Raw genomic sequence first — 20,695 nt, 5'->3', positions numbered from 1 at the left:
GGTCTTGGAACTTTTTTTTTTTGCATAGTCATTACAGTAGAATCAGTCACACATCCACACATACTCTTGCTGTATTGGACGATATCTGCAGCTTCACTATGAGAAACAGGTGAAGGGAAGTCATTTAGAATTTATATGTAAGCAGGAATAAATAGGGATATTTATGAAGGTCTCATTTTTCTGCAGTTTCTAGTTTGGTCTTCCAAACAAAGAGTGCATTAAAAAGTAGCACAGCTAACTGCTTTTCCAGGGTAGGCAGTGGTTCAGTGACAGAAATGAACCTTTCAGTAAAGGGCCGTTATTAGTAGCAGTTTCATCAATGGGATCTCCCAGTCAACATTTGAGACCCTAAAAAGTGTAAAATAGGGGCTCTGCCCTCAAGGGATCTCAAAGTAGACATGAATTAACAAATATAAGATAGTTGAGTGCTGTAGCTGTGATCAGCAGAGTGGATAAATAATGATCAAATAAGCATTTGTTTAATCCACAGAACCTGAATTCCACTTCTGGCTCTGCCAATTACCTGCTGTGTGTCCTTGGACAAGTCACTTATCTTGGGGATTAATACTGTGAGTCCCATGTGGGACATGGACTGTGTCCAACCCAATCCCAGTGCTTAGTACAGTGCTTAGCATTAGCACTTAACAAATACCATAAACAACAACAACAACAAAACCTAAAACCCTTCTCTGGACTTCAGTTTTGTCATCTTTGCTTATAGTGGACCAGTATCTATTCTGCTTCTTAATCAGCCTGTGAGCCCCCTGTGGGACAGGGACTGTTTCCAACCTGCTTATCTTATTTCTTAATAAGTGCGATTTAAAAAAAAAGTGTAAGAGTAGAGGGGACTGTGGGGTTGGACTGACTAGGAGAGTGAAGGAGTTAGGGAACGCTTCCTGGAGGAGGTGGCTTTTCAGATTCAGACAGTCATACTTATTGAACACTTGCTGTGTGCAGAGCACTGAACCAAGCACTTGGGAGAGTACGGTATAACAAAGTTGAATGTATGGAACTTAGCAGCATCTACGTCGGGGTAAGCGAGGAAGTGGCCCAACCCCTTTCCCCCCTCCCCCCTTCTCCCAAGTTCCATGTCCTCAGAGTGGAATTGAAGAGCTTTGAAGGGGAAGGATGACATTTGGCAAAACTAAGTGGAGAGGATGTTCCAGGTAGGGAGGAAGGGTGAGCATTGGGTTGGAAGCAGAAGAGTCAAGAACAAGGAACTGTTTGGAGGTTTACTGGAAGGATCCTGATCCTGTTGAAGACAAAGCCCATGTTGAAATCTTCTGGAGTTGTGCCTGCCTCAGGTGATTTGGGTAGAGAACTGAAGGCAAAATCTGACATCTGCACCCAACAGATCTCACTGTCAGTATGTGCACAACAGAAGAGGTCTCATCACACTGGGAGTTAAAGCTGGTATCTTTCTTGTCTGTTGTGTAGGTTTGAATAAGGGGTTTAGACTTGAATTTTTTTTTTTAATTGCTTTCTCCCCCTTCTGACACACTATTAGGAACCATGACCTGAAAAGGGCTGTGCTACTTAAGCGGGAAAGTAAGTGTCTTGAAGACAGTTGCATATTTGACAGGAAGCACTGTGGGTTTGGGGTGGAGTTGTGTTTAATTAGGAGTTGTATAATCTGTTTCAGAATTTCCAAAAGGAGAGCTTTCAGTCCCTTATTCTGAACTTTGTTTTTTCCCACCCTCTTTTCCAGTTACCATTTCTTCCTTTTTCCTTTTCTTCTTTTGTCTCTTTCTCCCCACCTCCTTTCCCCATCTCCTTCTGTTCTTCCTCCCCACTTTCCTCTCTTTCTTCCTCTTCCCTTCAACCAAGCAGGGGTATTTATTAAGTGCAGAGCAGTGCATTGAGTATTTGGGATCATACCATATAAGCAGAAGACCTGTCCCTTGATTTCAGGAAGTTCACAAGTAAATGCATTCCCTTGTCTTTTCTCACACTCTATTTTTTCTTCACCTTCCCCTTTCTCCTTCACACTCTCATTTGTTCCCCTAGTCTTATTCAAGCCCTGCCACAAACCAGTGATTTCAATCCCTCTCTGAAAAAGACACTTTCCTGCTCAGTAGCTTGTTTGTTCTAGCAATTCTGAGTCCAAAAGGAATGAGAGCAGATTGTGAGGCGACAGGTTTGCTCTCTGGGGTTTTTGTCCCTGGCCTCAGTAGTATCCTCATCTCCCTGTATCCTCAAGAGCAGAAAGAGGATTGTACTGGCTGACTGCTGTTACCGTAATTCACATCCTGACCCTGGGTGGCACTTGCTAATGGTCACTCCCACAGTTTCTTCAGTGACTTCAGGCTGCCACTTGGGAGAAATCCCTCAGTTCCCTTGTATGGGATGGATATACAGACCCCATCCCACATGGGCTTGCAGTGTAAGTAGGAGGGAGAATTAGGAGGGAGAACTGGTATTTCATGTCCATTTTACAGATGAGGAAACTGAGGCCCAGGAAAGTAAGTGACTTGTCCCAGTTCAAACAGCAGGCAACTGACAGAGCTGGGATTAGAATCCAGGTCCTCTGACTCCCAGGCCCGTATCCTTTCCATTAGGCCATGTTACCCCTCAAGTTTATCCAACAACTTGCTCCTAGCAAAAGCTCCTTGAGTACTTGCAGACCAGAGGCTGGAGGGTGACTCTCTGTTCTTCTGACCAACTGGTATCAGGGGTGTGTCAGAACCCAGGATGATGAGGCTTTTGAGGAAGAAGAGTCAGCCCTGGCAGAGACCTGAAAGTCCCAATGAGGGCCGATACGTCTGTCTTTCTGTCTGTCTGTCTGTCTCCCCCTCTAGACTGTAAGCTCATTCATTTTATTCAGCGTGGCTCAGTGAAAAGAGCATGGGCTTTGGAGTCAGAGGTCATGAGTTCGAATCCCAGCTCTGCCATTTGTCAGCTGTGTGACTGTGGGCAAGTCACTTAACTTCCCTGGGCCTCAGTTACCCCATCTGTAAAATGGGGATTAAGACTGTGAGCCCCATGTGGGACAACCTGATTCCCCCATGTCTCCCCCAGCGCTTAGAACAGTGCTGTGCACATAGTAAGCGCTTAACAAATACCAACATTATTATTATTATTATTTATTGTATTTATTGAGCATTTGCTGCGTGCCGAGCACTGTACTAAGTGCTTGGAAGAGTAAAATATAAGAGGAAACAAACACATTCCCTACCCACAACAGACTTACAGTGTAGAGGGGGAGACAGACATTAATATAAATAAATTACAGATATGTATGTAATTGCTCATTGCTGGCAGGAAACGTGTCTGCTAATTTTGTTGCATTCATTCATTCAATCGTATTTATTAAGCACTTAACTGTGTTCAATGCTTGGGAAGGTACAATACAACAATGAACAGTGGCATTCCCTGCCCCACAATGAGCTCACAGTTTAAAGTGGGGGAGACAGACATCAATACAAATAAATAAAATTACAGATGTATATTCAAGTGCTGTGGAGCTGAAAGCGGTGGTGGCGGAGGGAGGGAGAGAGCAAGTCAGAGAGATGCAGAAGGGTGTGGGAGATGAGGAAAAGGGGGTCCGAGTCTGGGAAGCCCTCTTGGAAGAGATGTGCCTTTCAGTAAGGCTTTGAAGACGGGGGAAGAGTATTTGTCGGATTTGAGGAGGGAGAGTGTTCAGCCCAGGCCGTCAGGTGCTTATTCAGGGGCTTAGTACTGTGCTCTGCACATAGTAAGCACTCAATAAATACCATTGATTGATTAATTGGCAGGCAAAGGTCAAACAGCTTGCTGTAACAGGTGGATCTATCCATGCAAGTGGCAGGCAAAACAAGATCTTCAATAAACAGAAGGTTGGACTGGCCTTAGGCAAGCAGGAATTAGCAGAAGATTGGAGAGAACCATACTTGACTGGCAGGACCTGAGCACTCTCTACATGGCCATAGTAGAACTCGCTGCAGGTAGGGGCATCCCAGGACTAGAGATGAATCCTTAGTGTCTGGGGTTCTTGATGGGATACTGCATCCAGTAATTAGTGTCATCATCATAATGGTGGAATCTATTAAGTGCTTACTATGTACCAAGGGCTGGGGTAGCTAAAAGATAATCAGGTAGGACACAATCCACAATGAATCACAGGGGTTGGGGTTCACTTCTTGGTTCCCTTTGGCAGCCCCTTAGCATCCTAATATGTTTATGTCCCCATCTGGGGAACTTTAGGCTTACCCAGCAGGCATTCTGGCTGTTCTGATCCTAAGAATACATGGTCGGTTGGAGATTTCCAGGCCACTATCTCTGCTGGATTAATTCAGGTGATATCAATATAATTGTAATTATTACAGTACTTGTTAAGTGCTTACTATGGGCCAAACACTGTACTAAGCATTGGGATAGATACCAGATAATCAGGTTCCTTGTTCTGTATGGGATTCACAGTCTTAAGTAGGAGGGAGTAGAATTTAATCCCCATTTTAGAGACAAGGAAACCAAACCACAGAGAAGTTAAGTGACTTGTCCAGAGTCACATCAGACAAGTGACAGAGACAGGATTAGAACCCAGGTCATCTGACTCCCAGGACTGTGCCCTTACAACTAGGTGATAAAAGCTGAATTGGTCCACTCTGTGCCTGAGAGCCCCCACCTCTAAAATAATGGGAAAATAATGAGCCTTGATCTATCTTCAAGGGTCCCTAAGGGTTATTTACAGGCTACTTTTGAGCTCTTCAACAGACATTCTATACTGAGGAAGCATTGATTTTTATCTCTTTCTGAAGGGCCCATGTAAACTCAATTATTTTTGAATAATGAAAAGCTCATGATGGAGTGCTGAATTATTTCCACATTGCTGGCAACTCTCATTTGAGGATGGAGCTGCTTTTTCATAAATGTGAGTGAACAGTGTGCTGGTAGGAATATTTCTACTCCGTGTGGGTTGGGGTTGACATATAAGGGATGCATACAGGCATTGCAGCAACTGCTGAGAAATCAAACACTCTTCAAAGTTGATTATGTGAATGGACAATGACTTATCCTCTTTATAGATAATTTAGGTGCTGGCAGAGGGGAATTCGAATAACTAGATAAGCTCTAATACATTTATTTCTTAGATTTCCCGGTATTTTTTGATTATCTAAACTAGCTCCAGACATGTGAGTTGACAAGACAGTCACACAATGACAGACGTGGTGTTAAGCACTTACTATGTATCAAGCACTGTACTAGAGCTGGGGCGGATACAAGATAATCAGCCTGGACACCTTCCCTGGCCCACAAAGGGCTCACAGCCAAAGTAGGAGGAAGTAGGATTTAATCCCTATTTATCAAATGAGGAAACTGAGGCACAAAGCACTTAAGTGGCTCCCCCAAGGAGCTGAGATTAGAACCCAGGCCCTGTGACTCCTTGACCTGTGTTCTTTATTCTGGGCCATGTGGCTTCCCTAAAACCAGGGAATCTGCACCATCTCTGGGTCAGACCATCGGTCCATCCTGCCCAGTATTGTGCCTCTGGTTGCGAGAGCCTGTTATTGGGCAGAGATTGTCTCTGTTGCTGAATTGTACATTCCAAACACTTAGTACAGTGCTCTGCATATAGCAAGCGCTCAATAAATACTATTGAATGAATGAGGGAGTCAAGTAGTGCTTTTCCTTCCTAGCATCTCCCATACGAGATCTGTAGTCTTTAACTCCCCTGACTGCCCCTTTAGCATCTTGTGACGAATCTCTCATCCATTAATTTAGACAAACCCTCCTTGAGTCTGCTGATATTTTTGGTCTGCATGACTGCCTATGGTAACAGGTTCTACATGATTCCCACTCACTGTCAAAAATGTTTCTTAATTGACTGCCCAGCCTGATGAAAACACAGAGATCTTCCCAGGAGTGTCAGTACTGACCACACACCCGAACCGTGGCCTAAGTGAGTTGGCTCTCCTGGAAGGATTGGGGCCAGGTGTGGCCCCAGGAATGGGGGGTTGGGGGAATACATATGGATCATAGCCAGGGATGGAGGAGGGCATTGGAGCTGCAGGTGCATCCTCTTCAGGTCAGATGATGGAAGGTGCTTTCTCAGCATGCTCTGTGGGTGTGGTCAGGGTAGGCGGGCTGAAGCTCAATCATCTAAAGAGCCCCCTTGGAGTTTTTTTTAATGGTATTAGTTAAGTGCTTACTGTGTGCCAGACATACTAAGTCCTAGGCTAGATACAAGCTAATCAGGTTGAACACGGTCCATATTCCACATGGGACTCACAGTCTTCATCCTCATTTTGCTGATGAGGTAACTGAGGCACAGAGAAGTGAAGTGACTTGCCTGTGGTCACTCTGTGGCCACAAAGGTCCACAGTGGCAGAGCTGGAATTAGAACCGAGGTCCTTCTGGCTCCCAGGCCCGCGCTCTGAGCACGAGGCCACGCTGCTTCTCAGGTTTGGGAGTCACGCTAGCTGACAAAAGAATGAATTAGCATTATCAACCCCAAAGGAGAGGGCCAGCGAGAGGATGCCAGTTGAGGCTACAGGAGGTCAGAACTTTGAGGTAAACAAATTGTCTTGGGGAAGGGGGATAAGCCTCTTAGACGTGTACCTGGGAGTTGTAGCCCCAACTGCAACTACTGCTGCTCGAGACATTTTCAGTTGCCTCACATATATTTGTGGACTTTTAGGCTCAGTGAATCTCTCATCAAAGCCATTTGCAGAATGTTGTAATCTTTATCAAGACCTCTTTCCATGCCCTTCCCTCCCCAAACCCTGTTCCCAGCCTAGTTATTTGGAGCACTCGGGACAGAACTAGAAGTTTGCTGGGGTTTTGGTATGGGGTTTGGTTCAGGAAGGTCTTGGATGGTAGTATAACTGGGAAGAAGGTCACAGATAAAAGAAACAAATTTGTGGCACTACTAGAGTGGGCCTTTGAGGTATATATATGATGTAAAATCGTTGTAGCTTTGGAATTTACTATTTGGGTTTGCTGTCTTGATGACATTTCATTGTCCAGACCAACCTTTAAAAGAAGGATGCATATGCACTTACCGCATTGTTGTTGTCAGAAGTAAACACCAACATACCAGTATGTATACCTTATATGCATATAAAGCAAAAAATAAAGAAAAGCTAGCGAGTTTGTATTGTTGGACCTGTTATTTCAGGCAGTAGAGAGTCTCTATCAATCTGCAAACATTTAATGAGTCTTTTTTTAGGGTCATAGCACAATGGGTTGTGTTTGTGTATTAAAGAGTGCATGCTTTAGTAAACTACAACTCCACGCTTTTTTCTCTTTCAAAACAAAACTAAAAAACCAATAACTTCAGTGTTCCAACAAATGGATTTTCTGTTGAAGTGCTTAGCAATTTCAGCTCCCTAGAATGGAAAACTTTGGTATTTTTGACATTTTGATATTTCAAGTGCTGTCCTTTTCCTCCAGAGAGCTTTTTCAGTCTTTCATCAAAGAGTATCGCAGTGTTCTAAGTGAACACCACAAAATTAATCATGTTTGAGTCTTCATCTTTTTTCAACAAGCATTTATTTTGTGAAAAGCCATTAGAATGAAGAGTGAAATGTGTTCTGGGCTACTGGCTTCAAATTTGAAAAGTCAAATTACCTGGTAAAAAAAATATTCTTCTTTTTCGACTGTTCAGACTGCCTTCCCACAGATTAATAGGTTCTGAAAACCATTAAAGAAGGAATGAGTAGATTACATTAACTGAAGTCTGCAAAAAGCTTGAACTAATTTCTGCTAGGTTTTGGGGAATACTGCATCTGCAAGCAGCTTCTGAAGAAGTTGAATCAATGTGATGGTGTTTAGGGCTTTTAACTGCTAATTTCTTTTGTATTTCCTATTTTGGCCCAGATCATAGCTTGGGAAAAAAAACCTATAAGACTAGGAAACAGGACAGCATCATTCTTAAGAACTACTAAGTTGAACCAATTGCTTTTGGAGAGGTGCATTAATGCAGACTTGTATTTGGGCTCAGAAGAAAGCAGTGCCACTCTGCTGGCCATATTAATGGCTGAAATGGAACAGATTCAGGATTTGGGCTCACTGCCTGATTTCCTTGACACTTATCCTGATTTCTCTTAGGTGAGGATAAGGTGGGAGTACAGGAGAGAGGCACTTATGAGCTAATTTTCTTGGCTGTTTTAACTCAGAGCACTGTGACCAGGGACTTCACTTCTCTGTCACTGCTGTGAGATGGCTGAGTTTATTCCTTCAGGAAGCCTTTCCCTGCTAATTCCCAGCATCAACCCAACAGCTGTCCTTAATGCATAAGAATTTATATCCATTCTCTATGGGTACATTCCGTGGGTATTTAGGTATTTTATTTCTTCTCTTTTATCCTAACATACTCCTCTTACCTGTTACAACCTTATTCTTCTTATTGTCCCCTGTACTTATAAGTAATATAACTTAGAAAAGCAGACTGACGTAGTGGAAAGAGCCTGGGCCTGGGATTCAGAGGACCTGGGTTCTAATGTCGGCTCTGCCACATGTTCATTCATTCATTCAGTCGTATTTATTGAGTGCTGTGTGCAGAGCACTGTACAAAGCTCTTGGAAAGTACAATTCGGCAGCAGATAGAGACAAACCCTACCCTACAGCGGGCACAGAATCTAGAAGGGGGTAGGCTGCTCTGTGACCAGGGGTAAGTCACTTCATTTCTTTGAGCCTCAGTTCCTTCATCTGTAAAACATGGGGATTAAGACTGTGAGCCTCATGTGGGACTTGGACTGTGTCCAACTTGATTAGCTTGTATCTATCCCTGCGCTTAGTACAGTGCTTGGCACAAACACCAGTTAAAAAAAAATAGTGTCTCCTGTAAGATTAAAAGTCTTTTGAGACTTGGGAACATATGTCTTGCTTAATATCCTCACCTCAAAACTTAGTAGAGTATTCAGTAGGCACTTGGTAAATACCTCTGGTTAATTTGTTTTGCTGTTTTTTAGATTTGTCTTTGTAGTCAAAATATATTTCTATCGTTCTCAAATACAGTATTAAACATCATCCTTAGGCACCTTATGGACACTCAAAAGTCCTTATTGACGATAGTGAATTACTTGTCAGCAAGCTGAGTATTTTCTACTAAGAGGGTTAATAATGGTTTGCTTTTGATACTTATTTTTTTGGAATCAAGCAGGGTTTAATTAGAGGAAGAGGGTGCATTATGTTTTTGAGGTTTTGCAGTAATTTCTGTTTTAAAACTGGGACACTTGTCATGGGAATTATTGAGTAAATCAATGCTATTTATTGAGCAAATCAATGTTAGTTATTGAGTACTTACTGTGGGCAGAGCACTGTACTAAGCACTTGAGTGAGTGCAAGAAGCCCACTGAGTAAATCCTGGTTTAACAACATGAAAAATGCCATTAACTGGGTCAGACAATGTTCCATCCCTCCCTGTGGTCTCTCTCTGATGGTGACCACATGATTCTTGGAGTAGTGTGATGGTTAGCCATCTAGATGTCAATTAATCGTATTTACAGAGTGATTACTGTGTGCAGAGCAATGTACTAAGCACTTGGGAGAATACAGTTTAACACAGTTGGTAGACATGCTCCCTGCCCACAAGGAGCTTACAGTCTAGGTGTCATCTTAATGGTTAACACTGAACTGTGCAGCATCCATAACTTTTCCCAAGCACCCCTCTGGAAGGTTGTGAACTTTTCTTCCATTAATTGAATTAAAACCTCTAGAGAACCCTCTGACGCTTCTAGCTTACCCAACTTCTTGCAGGAGTCAATCATTCAGTGGTATTTAATGAGCACTAACTGGGCAGAGCACTGTACTATGTGCTTGAAAGTGTACAGTACAGCAGAATTAACAGAAATATTCCCTGTCCTTAATGGCCTTACAGTCTAGAGGACGATCTTATAGTCTAGAGGACAAGCTTATGAATTCCGTATCTTTTACCACCACTTTATGAAAAATATTCACCTTTGTTTTCTTATGGCAAATACTACACTACTTTGGCAATTTTTGAGCAAACATGTTATGCATTTATTTCTTCTTCACCCTCCATTTTCTTTTCCATCATCATCATCATCCTCATCAGTTGACCTTTATCTAGAATTTTCTCAGTGCACAGTCCTAAGTGCTATTTTCTGAATGAGTCAGAGAAAAGTTTCAAGTTTAAACTGCTTGTCTCAGAAGTACTTTTTACTGAAATGAGGGGGTATTATTGTTCCTTTCCTAAAGGAGAGACAATCGAAATTGGAGAATAGAGACTTTTCATGTCCCAGAAGAAGAATCTGCCCCCCCAAAAAACTACTAGATGCTGGCTTTTCTCTACTGGCACATTAATTTGGGCCACTTTTCCTCAGACTCAGCTGTGATGTTTTACCTAAATGCAAAGGAGTCACTGGACTTCAGAAATTGGGTCTGAGTAGGAAGAGGACATGAAGGAGTATATTTTTCATGCTGTTGAATTCTATTTGTCACAATTTCAACATTTTAAATAATCTAATAAAACAGGGACCTGGGGACATTGATTTTTTTTTAATTGTGGTTTTTGCTTTGTAGTCATTATGCCAAATTCAGTGACACTGCCCTAGGCCTTGTTGCAAATTGATAAAGTGAGAGTTATGGCTTCTTGTGAGAGTAGATGATAGTAAAAAACAAAATACTCAGGTAGAATTTATACAAAATGCCTACAGGATATAATTCATGTTACTTAGGAGTTTTTCCTTAGATGTTTTGTTTTTTTTCCTTTTGTGTGGAAAAAGTATTGTTTCTGATTTTCAGAGGCATATTTAATGTTAAATGGAAAAGGAAACAATTCAGAAGTAAATACTACTTCCTAGTGACTAACAGAGAAGGTCAGCACAATTCTGTTATACTATTATAGTGTACTCACCCAAGCGCTTAGTATGGTACTCTGCACACACTAAGTGCTCAAGAAATATGATTTACTGATTGGTGAACTTTTTCCTTTAAAAACCATGGGACTATATGCATTCCCATTATTGTTTCAGATCCATAGTCTTCCCAGCCCAGGTTATGGCACCAAAAGAGGGAATAGGATGCTTGGAGAAACCATGGGTTCTAATGATGGCTCTGCCACTTGCCTGCTTTGTGACCATAGGCAAGTCACTTAACTTTTTTATGCCTCGGTTATGTCATCTTTAAATTGGGGCTGTTCTCCCTCCCCTTTAGACTGTCAGCACCATGTGGACAAGAACTGTGTTCAACCTGATTATCTTGCATCTGTCCCAGTGCTTAGGACAGTGTTTGGCACATTGTAAATGCTTACAAAATACCACAATTATTATAATTACGTGATGACTGCTCTCCTAGATGTCATTATCATCTCTAACTTTTTCCAGTACATCTCTAACTTTTCCACTTGTAACCTGCTATGGGCCTCTTGTCCATTGAAGCAGCCTGGGGTAGTGGTTAGAGCATGGACCTGGGAGTCAGAAAGATCATGGGCTTTAATCCTGCCTCCACTTGTCTGCTGTGTGGCCTTGGGAAAGTCACTTCACTTCTCAGGGCCTTGGTTCCCTCAACTGTAAAATGGTGTTTAAGATTGTGAGTCCCATGCAGGATGGGGACTGTATTCAACCCAATTTGCTTGTATTTACCCCAGTGTGTACTACTGTGCCTAGCACGTAGTAAGCATTTAACAAATACCACAATTATGATGATTATTATTATTATGGATTTATCCAAACCCTTTTTGAAGCTGTTGATAATTTTGGCTTAGAGATTTACTAGGAAAGAAAGGGGCATTTTTCCTATGAGAGAATACATTGAGTTTATCTTCACTCTAACAGAATGGCTGTCAGGAAAGATCCATCAGTGAACCTTTATTTACCACCATATTGGATAAAGAAGAGGCCAGTATTATTTGGTAGACTGTACATATATGTTTGATCCTTGTCTCCAGACTTGTTTTATTTCAACGCTCTCTCCTCCCCCTTTCGACAACCCTGGTTATGACATTAAGTAATAATCATTATGGTATTAACTAAGCACTTACTATGTGGCATGCATTGCACTAAACACTGGAGTGGATACAAACAAATAGGGATGGACACAGTCCCTACATCTTCCAGTCTCAATCCCCATTTTACAATGAGGTAACTGAGGCCCAGAGAAGTCAAGTGATTTGCGCAAGGCCACACAGCATAGAAGTGGAGGAGCCAGGATTAAAACCCTTGACCTTCTGACTCCCAGGCCCATGCCCCTTCCATGACAACATTGCTTACAAACTGGGCACAATCCTAGGGTAGGTTCAATAGGATCTGACTCAGACCCTGATACCACCTGAGCTTCCCAGGCTTAGAGGAAGGGAGAGCAGGTGTCTCAACCCCATTTTACGGATGAGGAAATTAAAGCACAGAGTTGCCTGTGGTCCCGCAGCAGGCTAGGAGCACAGGTGAGAATAGAACCTTGGTTTTCGGATGCTCAGGCTCATCCTCGTTCTGTGAGACCAGACTGCTTTTCAAGTCTGCACAGCTTATATTTAAGAGTGTACCTACTGTATTGTACTGCAGTCTCCCAAGTGCTTAGCACCGTGTTCTGCGCAAAGTAAGTGCTCAATAAATGCCATTGATTGATCCCAAATGGGCTTCTGCCTATGGCCAACATTAGATTTATTCTTCCAGGTTAAAATAATAATACACTGAATGTCTAAAACACTGTTATTTATCCAAGAGCTTCCACATTGAATATCCCATTTTATTATTTTTTTTAGCATTTGTTAAGCACTTACTATGTGCCAAGCACTGCTCTAAGCGCTGATTTCTCAATATTTTTGTAAAGCAGGGAATGTAGATATTATTGTCCCCATTTTACAAATGAAGAAACCAATGAATCAGTGTAGTATGTTTTGAGCATAAATGATTGCCCAAAGTCACTCAACAGGAAAAAGGCAGAACTGGGGTTAAGCTCAGACCCTCTGACTTCTAAACCCCTATTCCTTCCATGAAACCCTGCTCCTAAAGGATACAATAACCGTCCTTCCCCTGAAATAATGTTCTGTACAATGCTTTTGTACAGAAGTGCTACTATTCCACTATCATAAGGCAATAGCTTCCCACCCTCTGCCACAGCTACTGGGCTGTAATGGGCCCATTTGAGGACTTAGGTGGCTGTTGTCTCTCTACCATAAATCTAACCATGGAAATCTGGGAATATTTAGATTTGCATGTGGTTCACGGTGCCGCCAAACAGTGCTTGTACTTCTGGAGTAATAATTCAGAGCATGTGCTTTGGAAATGAGGGCACCTTGCAATGCATATACTCCAAGTCCCAGGGCTACCAGCATCAGCCTTACATTATTTTTCTTGCCTCTCAGATCCCTTCCCCCATCCACATTTGTGGTGGAATTTTGGATTAAAGTTTCGCCTAAGGACCTGTGGCCACATTCTTCTGCCCTGATTTTTATATTTATAGTGTTGGGGGCCAGTGCCATTATTATTGCTTGTGTGGAGACTTTAAAATAGTATTTTCCTGAGCGGAGGAAAGCACCCTCCAAACTGCAGCAGCAGTAATAGCATTTATTGAACATCTTCTTAGTGCAGTGCACTGAATTTGGCCTTAGGAAGTACAGATTAACAAAAGGGCATGTTTCCTGCCCACAAGCATCTTATACTCTATTGTGGGAGACAAACATAAAAATGGTTATAATTAGGATGGAAAAAGTAAATTGAGCAGATGTACATTCACAAGTACTAAGGAAGAAAGACATGACTTCATAAGTGCCAGAGATGGCTGAATGATATGGCTCAGAGTGCTGGGAAGTTAATCCAGGAAAGCTTGTTAGAGGAAATAGGATTTTAGGGGAGAAATGAATGAGGAGAGAGCTGTGGTTTGTCTTGATGTGGAGAGGGAGGGAGTTTCAAGGCTGGGGAACAATGTGAGCATGGGGACGGAAGCAGGAGTGAAACTCAAGCATTTTTCTTACCAGATTCATTCAATAGTATTTATTCAATAGTATTTATTGAGTGCTTACTATGTGCAGAGCACTGTACTAAGCGCTTGGAATGTACAAATCGGTCACAGATAGAGACAGTCCCTGCCCTTTAACGGGCTTACAGTCTATGAAGGGGTGGAGAGTAGCAGGTCAGAGGAAGGACGTGGACAAGTTGTCAGCGATAAGACAGTTGAGATTGAGGCATGGTGAGTAAATTGATTCTAGAGTAAAGATTTTGCACCTCAGTTACCTCATCTGTAAAATGGGAATTGAAACTGTGAACCCCCTGCGGGATATGCATCATGTCCAACCTGATTAACTTTTCTCTACCCCAGTGCTTAGTGCTTAGCCTGGCACACAGTAAGTGCTTAGCAAATATGATAAAAATACAAAGCGTGTGAGTTGGATTGCAGAGTAAATCAGCAAGGTAAGGTAGGAGGGAGAGAGCTAATTTGAGAGCTTTAAAGCTGATTATAAGGAATTTCTGTCTGAGGCAGAGATGAATGTGCAACAATTAGAGGTTTTTGAGGAATGGGGAGAGGTGGACCGAACAACCAGGTAATTTTTTCTTACCAGATTGGTACAGTGCTGTGCACACAGTAAGCACTCGAATGAATGAATGTGGGAGCAGGTGGTGCTACCACTTGTGGCCATCTGGCTGTCCCAAGCACTGCAGTGGACTGCAGCCCGCACTGTGGCTCTGGAGGGGTCAGTGCTGTGTCCAGGTTTTGTCTGCTCCTTCCCACTATAACCAAATGATATTAAGCACCTGCTGGCTGCATACCACTATACTAAGCACTTGAAAAAGTACAATAGAATTGACAGATACCCTTCAGGGAGCCCACAGTTTAGTGGGGGAGACCGGCAGTAATATACATATATATATTTTAATGGTATTTGTTAAGAGTTTACTGTGTGCCAGGCACTGTTTTAAGTGCTGTGATAGATACAAGGTAAGCAGGTTGGACACAGTCGCTGTCTCACATGAGGCTCACAGTCTTCATTCCCATTTTACAGGTGAGGGAACTGAGGCCCAGAGAAGTGAAGTGACTTGCCCAAGGTCCCACAGCAGACAAGTGGCGGAGCTGGGATTAGAACCCAGGTCCTTCTGACCCCTAGTCTGTATTCACATGGCAGCTGGGGAATGTTCCAGTGTAAAATAGATATGTGCATAATGGTTTCGGGAGTTTTGTTGTAAGTGGTAAGGAAAGGCTGAAATGGCAATCAGGCGATCCAAGGTCGGGGGAGATTAGAGATGAAGCAGGGAAGACCTCCTGAGGAGATGCAATTTTAGTAGGACTTTGAAGATAGGGAGAGCAGTGGTCTATTAGATGTGAATAGAGAGGGAGTTCCAGATAGGAGTGGGGGATATACAAGAGATTGGCGGTGGTAGAAATGAGAATGACAAACACTGAGACCCAAACCAGTTAAGGTGATGCTATGCTCTGGGCACTGTAGAGCCCCCAGTTCCAGAGTCCCCATCCGGATAGACCAGTCCCCTTTCTAAGTCCACAGCTTTGGGAGGCTTGACACTGGAGTAAAATAGCATCCCCAGTAAAATAATCTACACTGGAATACCTGCACTGGCATTTTTTTTTTACCAGTGCAGCATTCTGAGCAGTTCCAGCCTATTTTCGTGTCTGCCTCCAGGAGATGATTTCTGGGATCTGCTCCCTGATATCTCCAGGACCCAAAGATCGAAGTCCTGCATACTAGAAAGCACAAGGTGCCAATCTGAGGTAGAAGCAGGCTTTGCCTCTGTCCAGGGGCAGCCCCTAAATTTATTCTTTTGATCCCTGAAGAGACAAAAGCTTCTCTAGGGACTAAAATATTCCTCACCTAATTATGTCCCAATTCCAGAAGGAAGCATAGGTCTGTCTAGGTGTCCTATCCCATTCGTTTGTGCTCTTAGAAGAACACAGATTCTAAACAACCTTCTTTCTTCCTGGCAGGCACTACTGTAATATAAAACCAAACAGATATTTCCCATTGTTTTTCTGGAATGGGAAAACGAGTCCAAGTCTTCTAAAGTTATTCTTCCAGGTGTTTCCTTCACTTTTTTCTCCTTTTCCAACATTCATTCATTCATTCAATTGTTTTGAGTACTTACAGTGTGCAGAGTACTGTACTAACTGCTTGGGAGAGTACAGTATAACCACAAACAGACACATTCCCTGCCCACAGTGAGCATACAGTGTAGAGGACGAACTTAATTTCTATTTGCTTTATTTTTTCCTTAAAGATTCCAAATGCAAGTTTTGCTTGCAGTCAAATCCATGTGATAGCCCTGTTTAGGACATTGAGCTCCCTGGACTATGTGATTGCAGGGGAAACATTACATAGCTCAAGTGGAGCAACGTTGCTCAGCTCTGTTGGAGGCCGAGCACAAAATGAAAGTGTGGTGTTTTCAGATGCACATATTTTTGTTTCATTCTACAGGGCTCACATCATGAATGAATCTGCTTCTAGTGCAAGTGTCCAAGAGTTTGATGTATTCAGTGTCATGGACTGGAAGGATGGAGTTGGTACTTTGCCAGGAAGTGATTTAAAGGTAAACTGTCTACATGGAGCTTTCTATTACTAGTTCAGTTTTCTAAGTAACTGTTGGTATCTATATTCATAGTTAATAAGTTGTCCCTAGGCACAAATTGACTTAGACCTGAACATCCTTAACTTTTTTTGTGATTGTTTTTCCTTGCTTTTTTTTTGCCCTCTGCTTTTTTCAGGAAAGTGAAAAAGTTATTCCCAACCCCCGACCCCTCTAAGCCTGATACTCAACAGTGGCTTACCAAATCGATCAATCAGTGGGATTTATTGAGCATTTCCTATATGCAGAGCTCTGTACTAAGTGTTTAGGAAAGTAGAGTACAATAGAGTTGGTAGACACAATCTGTGCTCTCCAGGACCCTACAATCTAGTGGGGAGACAGGCATTAAAATAAATTATAGGGGGGAACAACTCCGTATAAGAATATATATCCAAATGCTGTGGGGTTGGCGAGTACCTCAGTGCTTAACAGCTGATGCACTAGGGAGGGAAAATGGGAGGGAGGTGAACAAATAGCCAGGGAAGGCTTCCTGGAGGTGATGTGATTTTAGTTGGACTTTGAAGATGGGGAGAGTCGTGGTCTGCTGGATATGAAGTGGGAGGGAGTTCCGGGATGTGGGACAGGGCAAGAGCAAAGGACCAGTAGTGTCCCAAGAGGTCTTGAAATGATTCTGTTCCTTTCCCACAGACTGCATCTGTCCTCCCTACCAGTTGTTTCAAAATGTGTGCCTCTGGCTCAGGGGGACAGGTGAGAGTGGGGATGACACAGGGCAAACCATCATCACTACTCCAAAAACAAGGGTGTATTGTGCTTGGAGCCTGACACACCTTTCCCCTTTAAATCACTGGTGTCTGGGAAGTACACATGCCAAAGGGAAAGGGGCCAGAAAAAGAGGACTACTAGATTTTCATGGATAGCGTGTGCAAAGATGCAAGCATTTCTCTTTCAAGACACTCACACTCCTTGATGCAAACTTAACATCGGCACATCTTAACAACATCTTCGAACTGAAAGACATTTCTGCTAAGCCTTGAACACAAATCTAAAATCCACAAATATGGCCAAAGAACTACAAGATTCCGCAGATTTACTTCAAACGATAGTATTTATTGAACAGTTACTGTGTCCAGAGAACTGAACTAAGCACGTGGGAGAGGACATTATAACAGAGTTGGTAGTCACTCTCCCTTCCCAACATGTGGTTACAGTCTAGATGACGAGCTAATGAAATTTCAGTTTCCTCATGAAAACCCCCCAGCATTCTACATTTTTTGGATGGACTGCTGAAAGACACGGGTAAGGGGTCTTTCTACTTCTAAGACCATGCCAATGTAGCACAAAGTGAATTGGAGTTTTGATCATTATCACTGTAGACAGCCACAAGGAATCTACATTAGGGAATGAATAATCTGGCTTGGCTATCCACAGGGATCAAATTAACTCAATTAATTGTACATTGTACATGAAGAACTGGCCAATATGTCTTCTGCTAATCTTTGGATTGTAAATCTTAGCTAACAGAACTGTCTGGAATAATTTGTTAGTGAGAAGGCCTTAATGGCTATGAAAGGGGAAAAATTGGGATTACTTGAGAGTTCAAGAAGGATTTGGATGCAGTCATATTTAATAAACCCGTGTTGAGTTGGAACCCCCTCCCTCTCCATATAAACCAGACTACCATTTTCTCCACCTTCGAAGCATTATTATAGTCACATCTCCTCCAAGAAGTCTTCCCCATTAAGGCCTCTTTTTCCTGGCTCACTCTCCCAAGCAGCATGGCATAGTGGCATAGCTGGGCCTGGGAGTCAAAATGTCATGGGTTCTAATCCCAGCTTCACCACTTGTCTTCTGTATGACCTAGGTTAAGTCCATTCATTTCTTTGGGCCTCAGTTACCTCATCTGTAAAATGGGGATTAAGACAGTGAACCCCACATGGGACAAGGACTGTGTCCGACGCAATTTCCTTTATCCATCTCAGCGCTTAGTACAGTGTCTACCACATAGTAAGTGCTTAGAGAATACCATCATTATTATTCTTATTCTGGATTGTCAGTGCACTTGGCTCTATGACCTTTGGTCATCTGATATCTGCCCCACACTCAACCCCACTTATGTACATATCTTTATATATTATAAATTATATTAATGTCTGTCTCCTCCTGTAGACTGTAAACTCATTGTGGGTGGGGAATATATCTGCTAAGTCGGTTGTATTGTAATAATAATAATAGTAATAATTGTGGTGTTTGTTAGGTGCTTACTGTGTGCCAGGCACTCTAGTAAAGACTAGGGTGGATACAAGCGAATCATGTTGGGCGCAGTACCTGTCCCATTTGGGGCTCACAGACTTAATCCCCATTTTACAGATGAGGTAACTGAAGCCCAGAGAAGTGAAGTGACCTGCCTAAGGCTACACAGCAGACAAATGGAGGAGCTGGGAGTAGAACCCATGACCTTCTGACTCCCAGGCCCGCCCTCTATCCACTACACCACACCACTTCTCAGTATTGTACTTTCTCAAGTATTTAGTACAGTGCTCTGCACAAAGTAAGCACTAAGTAAATACCATTGATTGATTGATTAGAGGGGAAAGTTTGGGCCTTGAGGCCTTCTTAAGTGCCAGAATCAGAGATAAACAGAAAATCAAACACTTAGTACAGTGCTTTGCACCTAGTAAGCACTCAGTAAAAATCATTGATGATGATGATAATGATTTAAGATCCTCTGGCTCTTTTTGGCTCTTGAGCCAACAGTAACTATAATCTTGTAGAAGTAATTTAACCTCTTTTGATGCCTTGTTTGCACACACATCATCCCCTGAACTGCCTACTCCTCTCCTCCCCAGGACAAGGATGAGTGATTTATTGATTGATTGCAGGGTATAGTCCAACAGAGTTTGTTCACACGATCCCTACCTAATAGTTTGAATAAATCCCTTTTCATTAACTGGTTTACAGCAGCAGTTGGGGTGAGGTGCTGACTGTTGATTACTTAGACTGTTCTGAGGTATCCCATCTGAGGAAAACAGTGCCCTTTCCTCTCCACCCAAACGGCTACCTTACTGTTACGGGCTCTCGTTATATCCCGGCTAGACTACCGTGTCAGCCTTCTCTCTGACCTCCCTTCCTCCTCTCTCGCCCCGCTCCGGTCTATTCTTCACTCCGCTGCCCGGCTCATCTTCCTGCAGAAACGATCTGGGCATGTCACTCCCCTTCTTAAACAACTCCAGTGGTTGCCTATCGACCTCCACTCCAAACAAAAACTCCTCACTCTAGGCTTCGAGGCTCTCCATCACCTTGCCCCTTCCTACCTCTCCTCCCTTCTCTCTTTCTACCGCCCACCCCGCACGCTCCGCTCCTCTGCCGCCCACCTCCTCACCGTCCCTCGGTCTCGCCTATCCCGCCGTCGACCCCCGGGTCACGTCCTCCCGCGGTCCTGAAACGCCCTCCCTCCTCACCTCCGCCAAACTGATTCTCTTTCCCTCTTCAAAACCCTACTTAAAAATCACCTCCTCCAAGAGGCATTCCCAGACTGAGCTCCTCTTCCCCCTCTACTCCCTCTGCCATCCCCCCTTTACCTCTCCGCAGCTAAAGCCTCATTTTCTCCTTTTCCCTCTGCTCCTCCACCTCTCCCTTCCCATCCCCACAGCACTGTACTCGTCCGCTCAACTGTATATATTTTCGTTACCCTATTTATTTTGTTAATGAATTGTACATCGCCTTGATTCTATTTAGTTGCCATCGGTTTTTACGAGATGTTCTTCCCCTTGACGCTGTTTATTGCCATTGTTCTTGTCTGTCCGTCTCCCCCGATTAGACTGTAAGCCCGTCAAACGGCAGGGACCGTCTCTATCTGTTGCCGACTTGTTCATCCCAAGCGCTTAGTACAGTGCTCTGCACATAGTAAGCGCTCAATAAATACTATTGAATGAATGAATGAATGAACAATTTACTCACTGAGTTTTCAAATAGAGAAATCAGAGGAAGGAAAGTTCTCAAACCCTTCAAGCCACAAGAATAGCATATGGTTTTTCAAATATAAAGCCGGAAGGAATGGAAAGAAGGTGGGGTAAAGAGAGGAAACTCCTTTTCTGCACAGATGAGGGATAATGGTAAACACCAGGGAAGGGGAATCCCCATCACAAGACCATAGTCCCTAATTAAAATATGGAACCCCTCCCCCCCTTCAAGGATTTGTTGATGGCGTACAAGGAGTCAGCAGTGCCCAGATTTGAAGGAGTCTTGGCACTACTGAAACTAAGACTCAGATCTTGAATCCCTCAACC

At 43.1% G+C, this 20,695-nt stretch overlaps 1 protein-coding gene across 2 annotated transcripts in view; it reads left to right on the top strand.

Moving 5' to 3' along the window:
- The window catches only part of L3MBTL3 (L3MBTL histone methyl-lysine binding protein 3), a 147,251-nt gene that overhangs the window by 18,479 nt on the left and 108,077 nt on the right, over nt 1–20,695 (top strand). Inside the window, exons 1-2 of one of the 2 annotated variants that reach the window (XM_029057561.2) lie at nt 4,742–4,849; nt 16,301–16,412. In XM_029057561.2, coding sequence (XP_028913394.1) covers nt 4,848–4,849; nt 16,301–16,412 — 114 coding nt within the window. In that variant the 5' untranslated portion in view covers nt 4,742–4,847. Of the gene's footprint in view, nt 1–4,741; nt 4,850–16,300; nt 16,413–20,695 lie in introns of those variants that run through there. The other variant, XM_029057559.2, reaches the window with a different exon arrangement.

The sequence above is a fragment of the Ornithorhynchus anatinus genome, chromosome 2 (genome assembly GCF_004115215.2).
Source record: "Ornithorhynchus anatinus isolate Pmale09 chromosome 2, mOrnAna1.pri.v4, whole genome shotgun sequence".
Classification (NCBI taxonomy): Eukaryota; Metazoa; Chordata; class Mammalia; order Monotremata; family Ornithorhynchidae; genus Ornithorhynchus; species Ornithorhynchus anatinus.
Note: the sequence above shows the minus strand (reverse complement) of the source record. Positions and strands in the feature narration are given on the sequence as shown.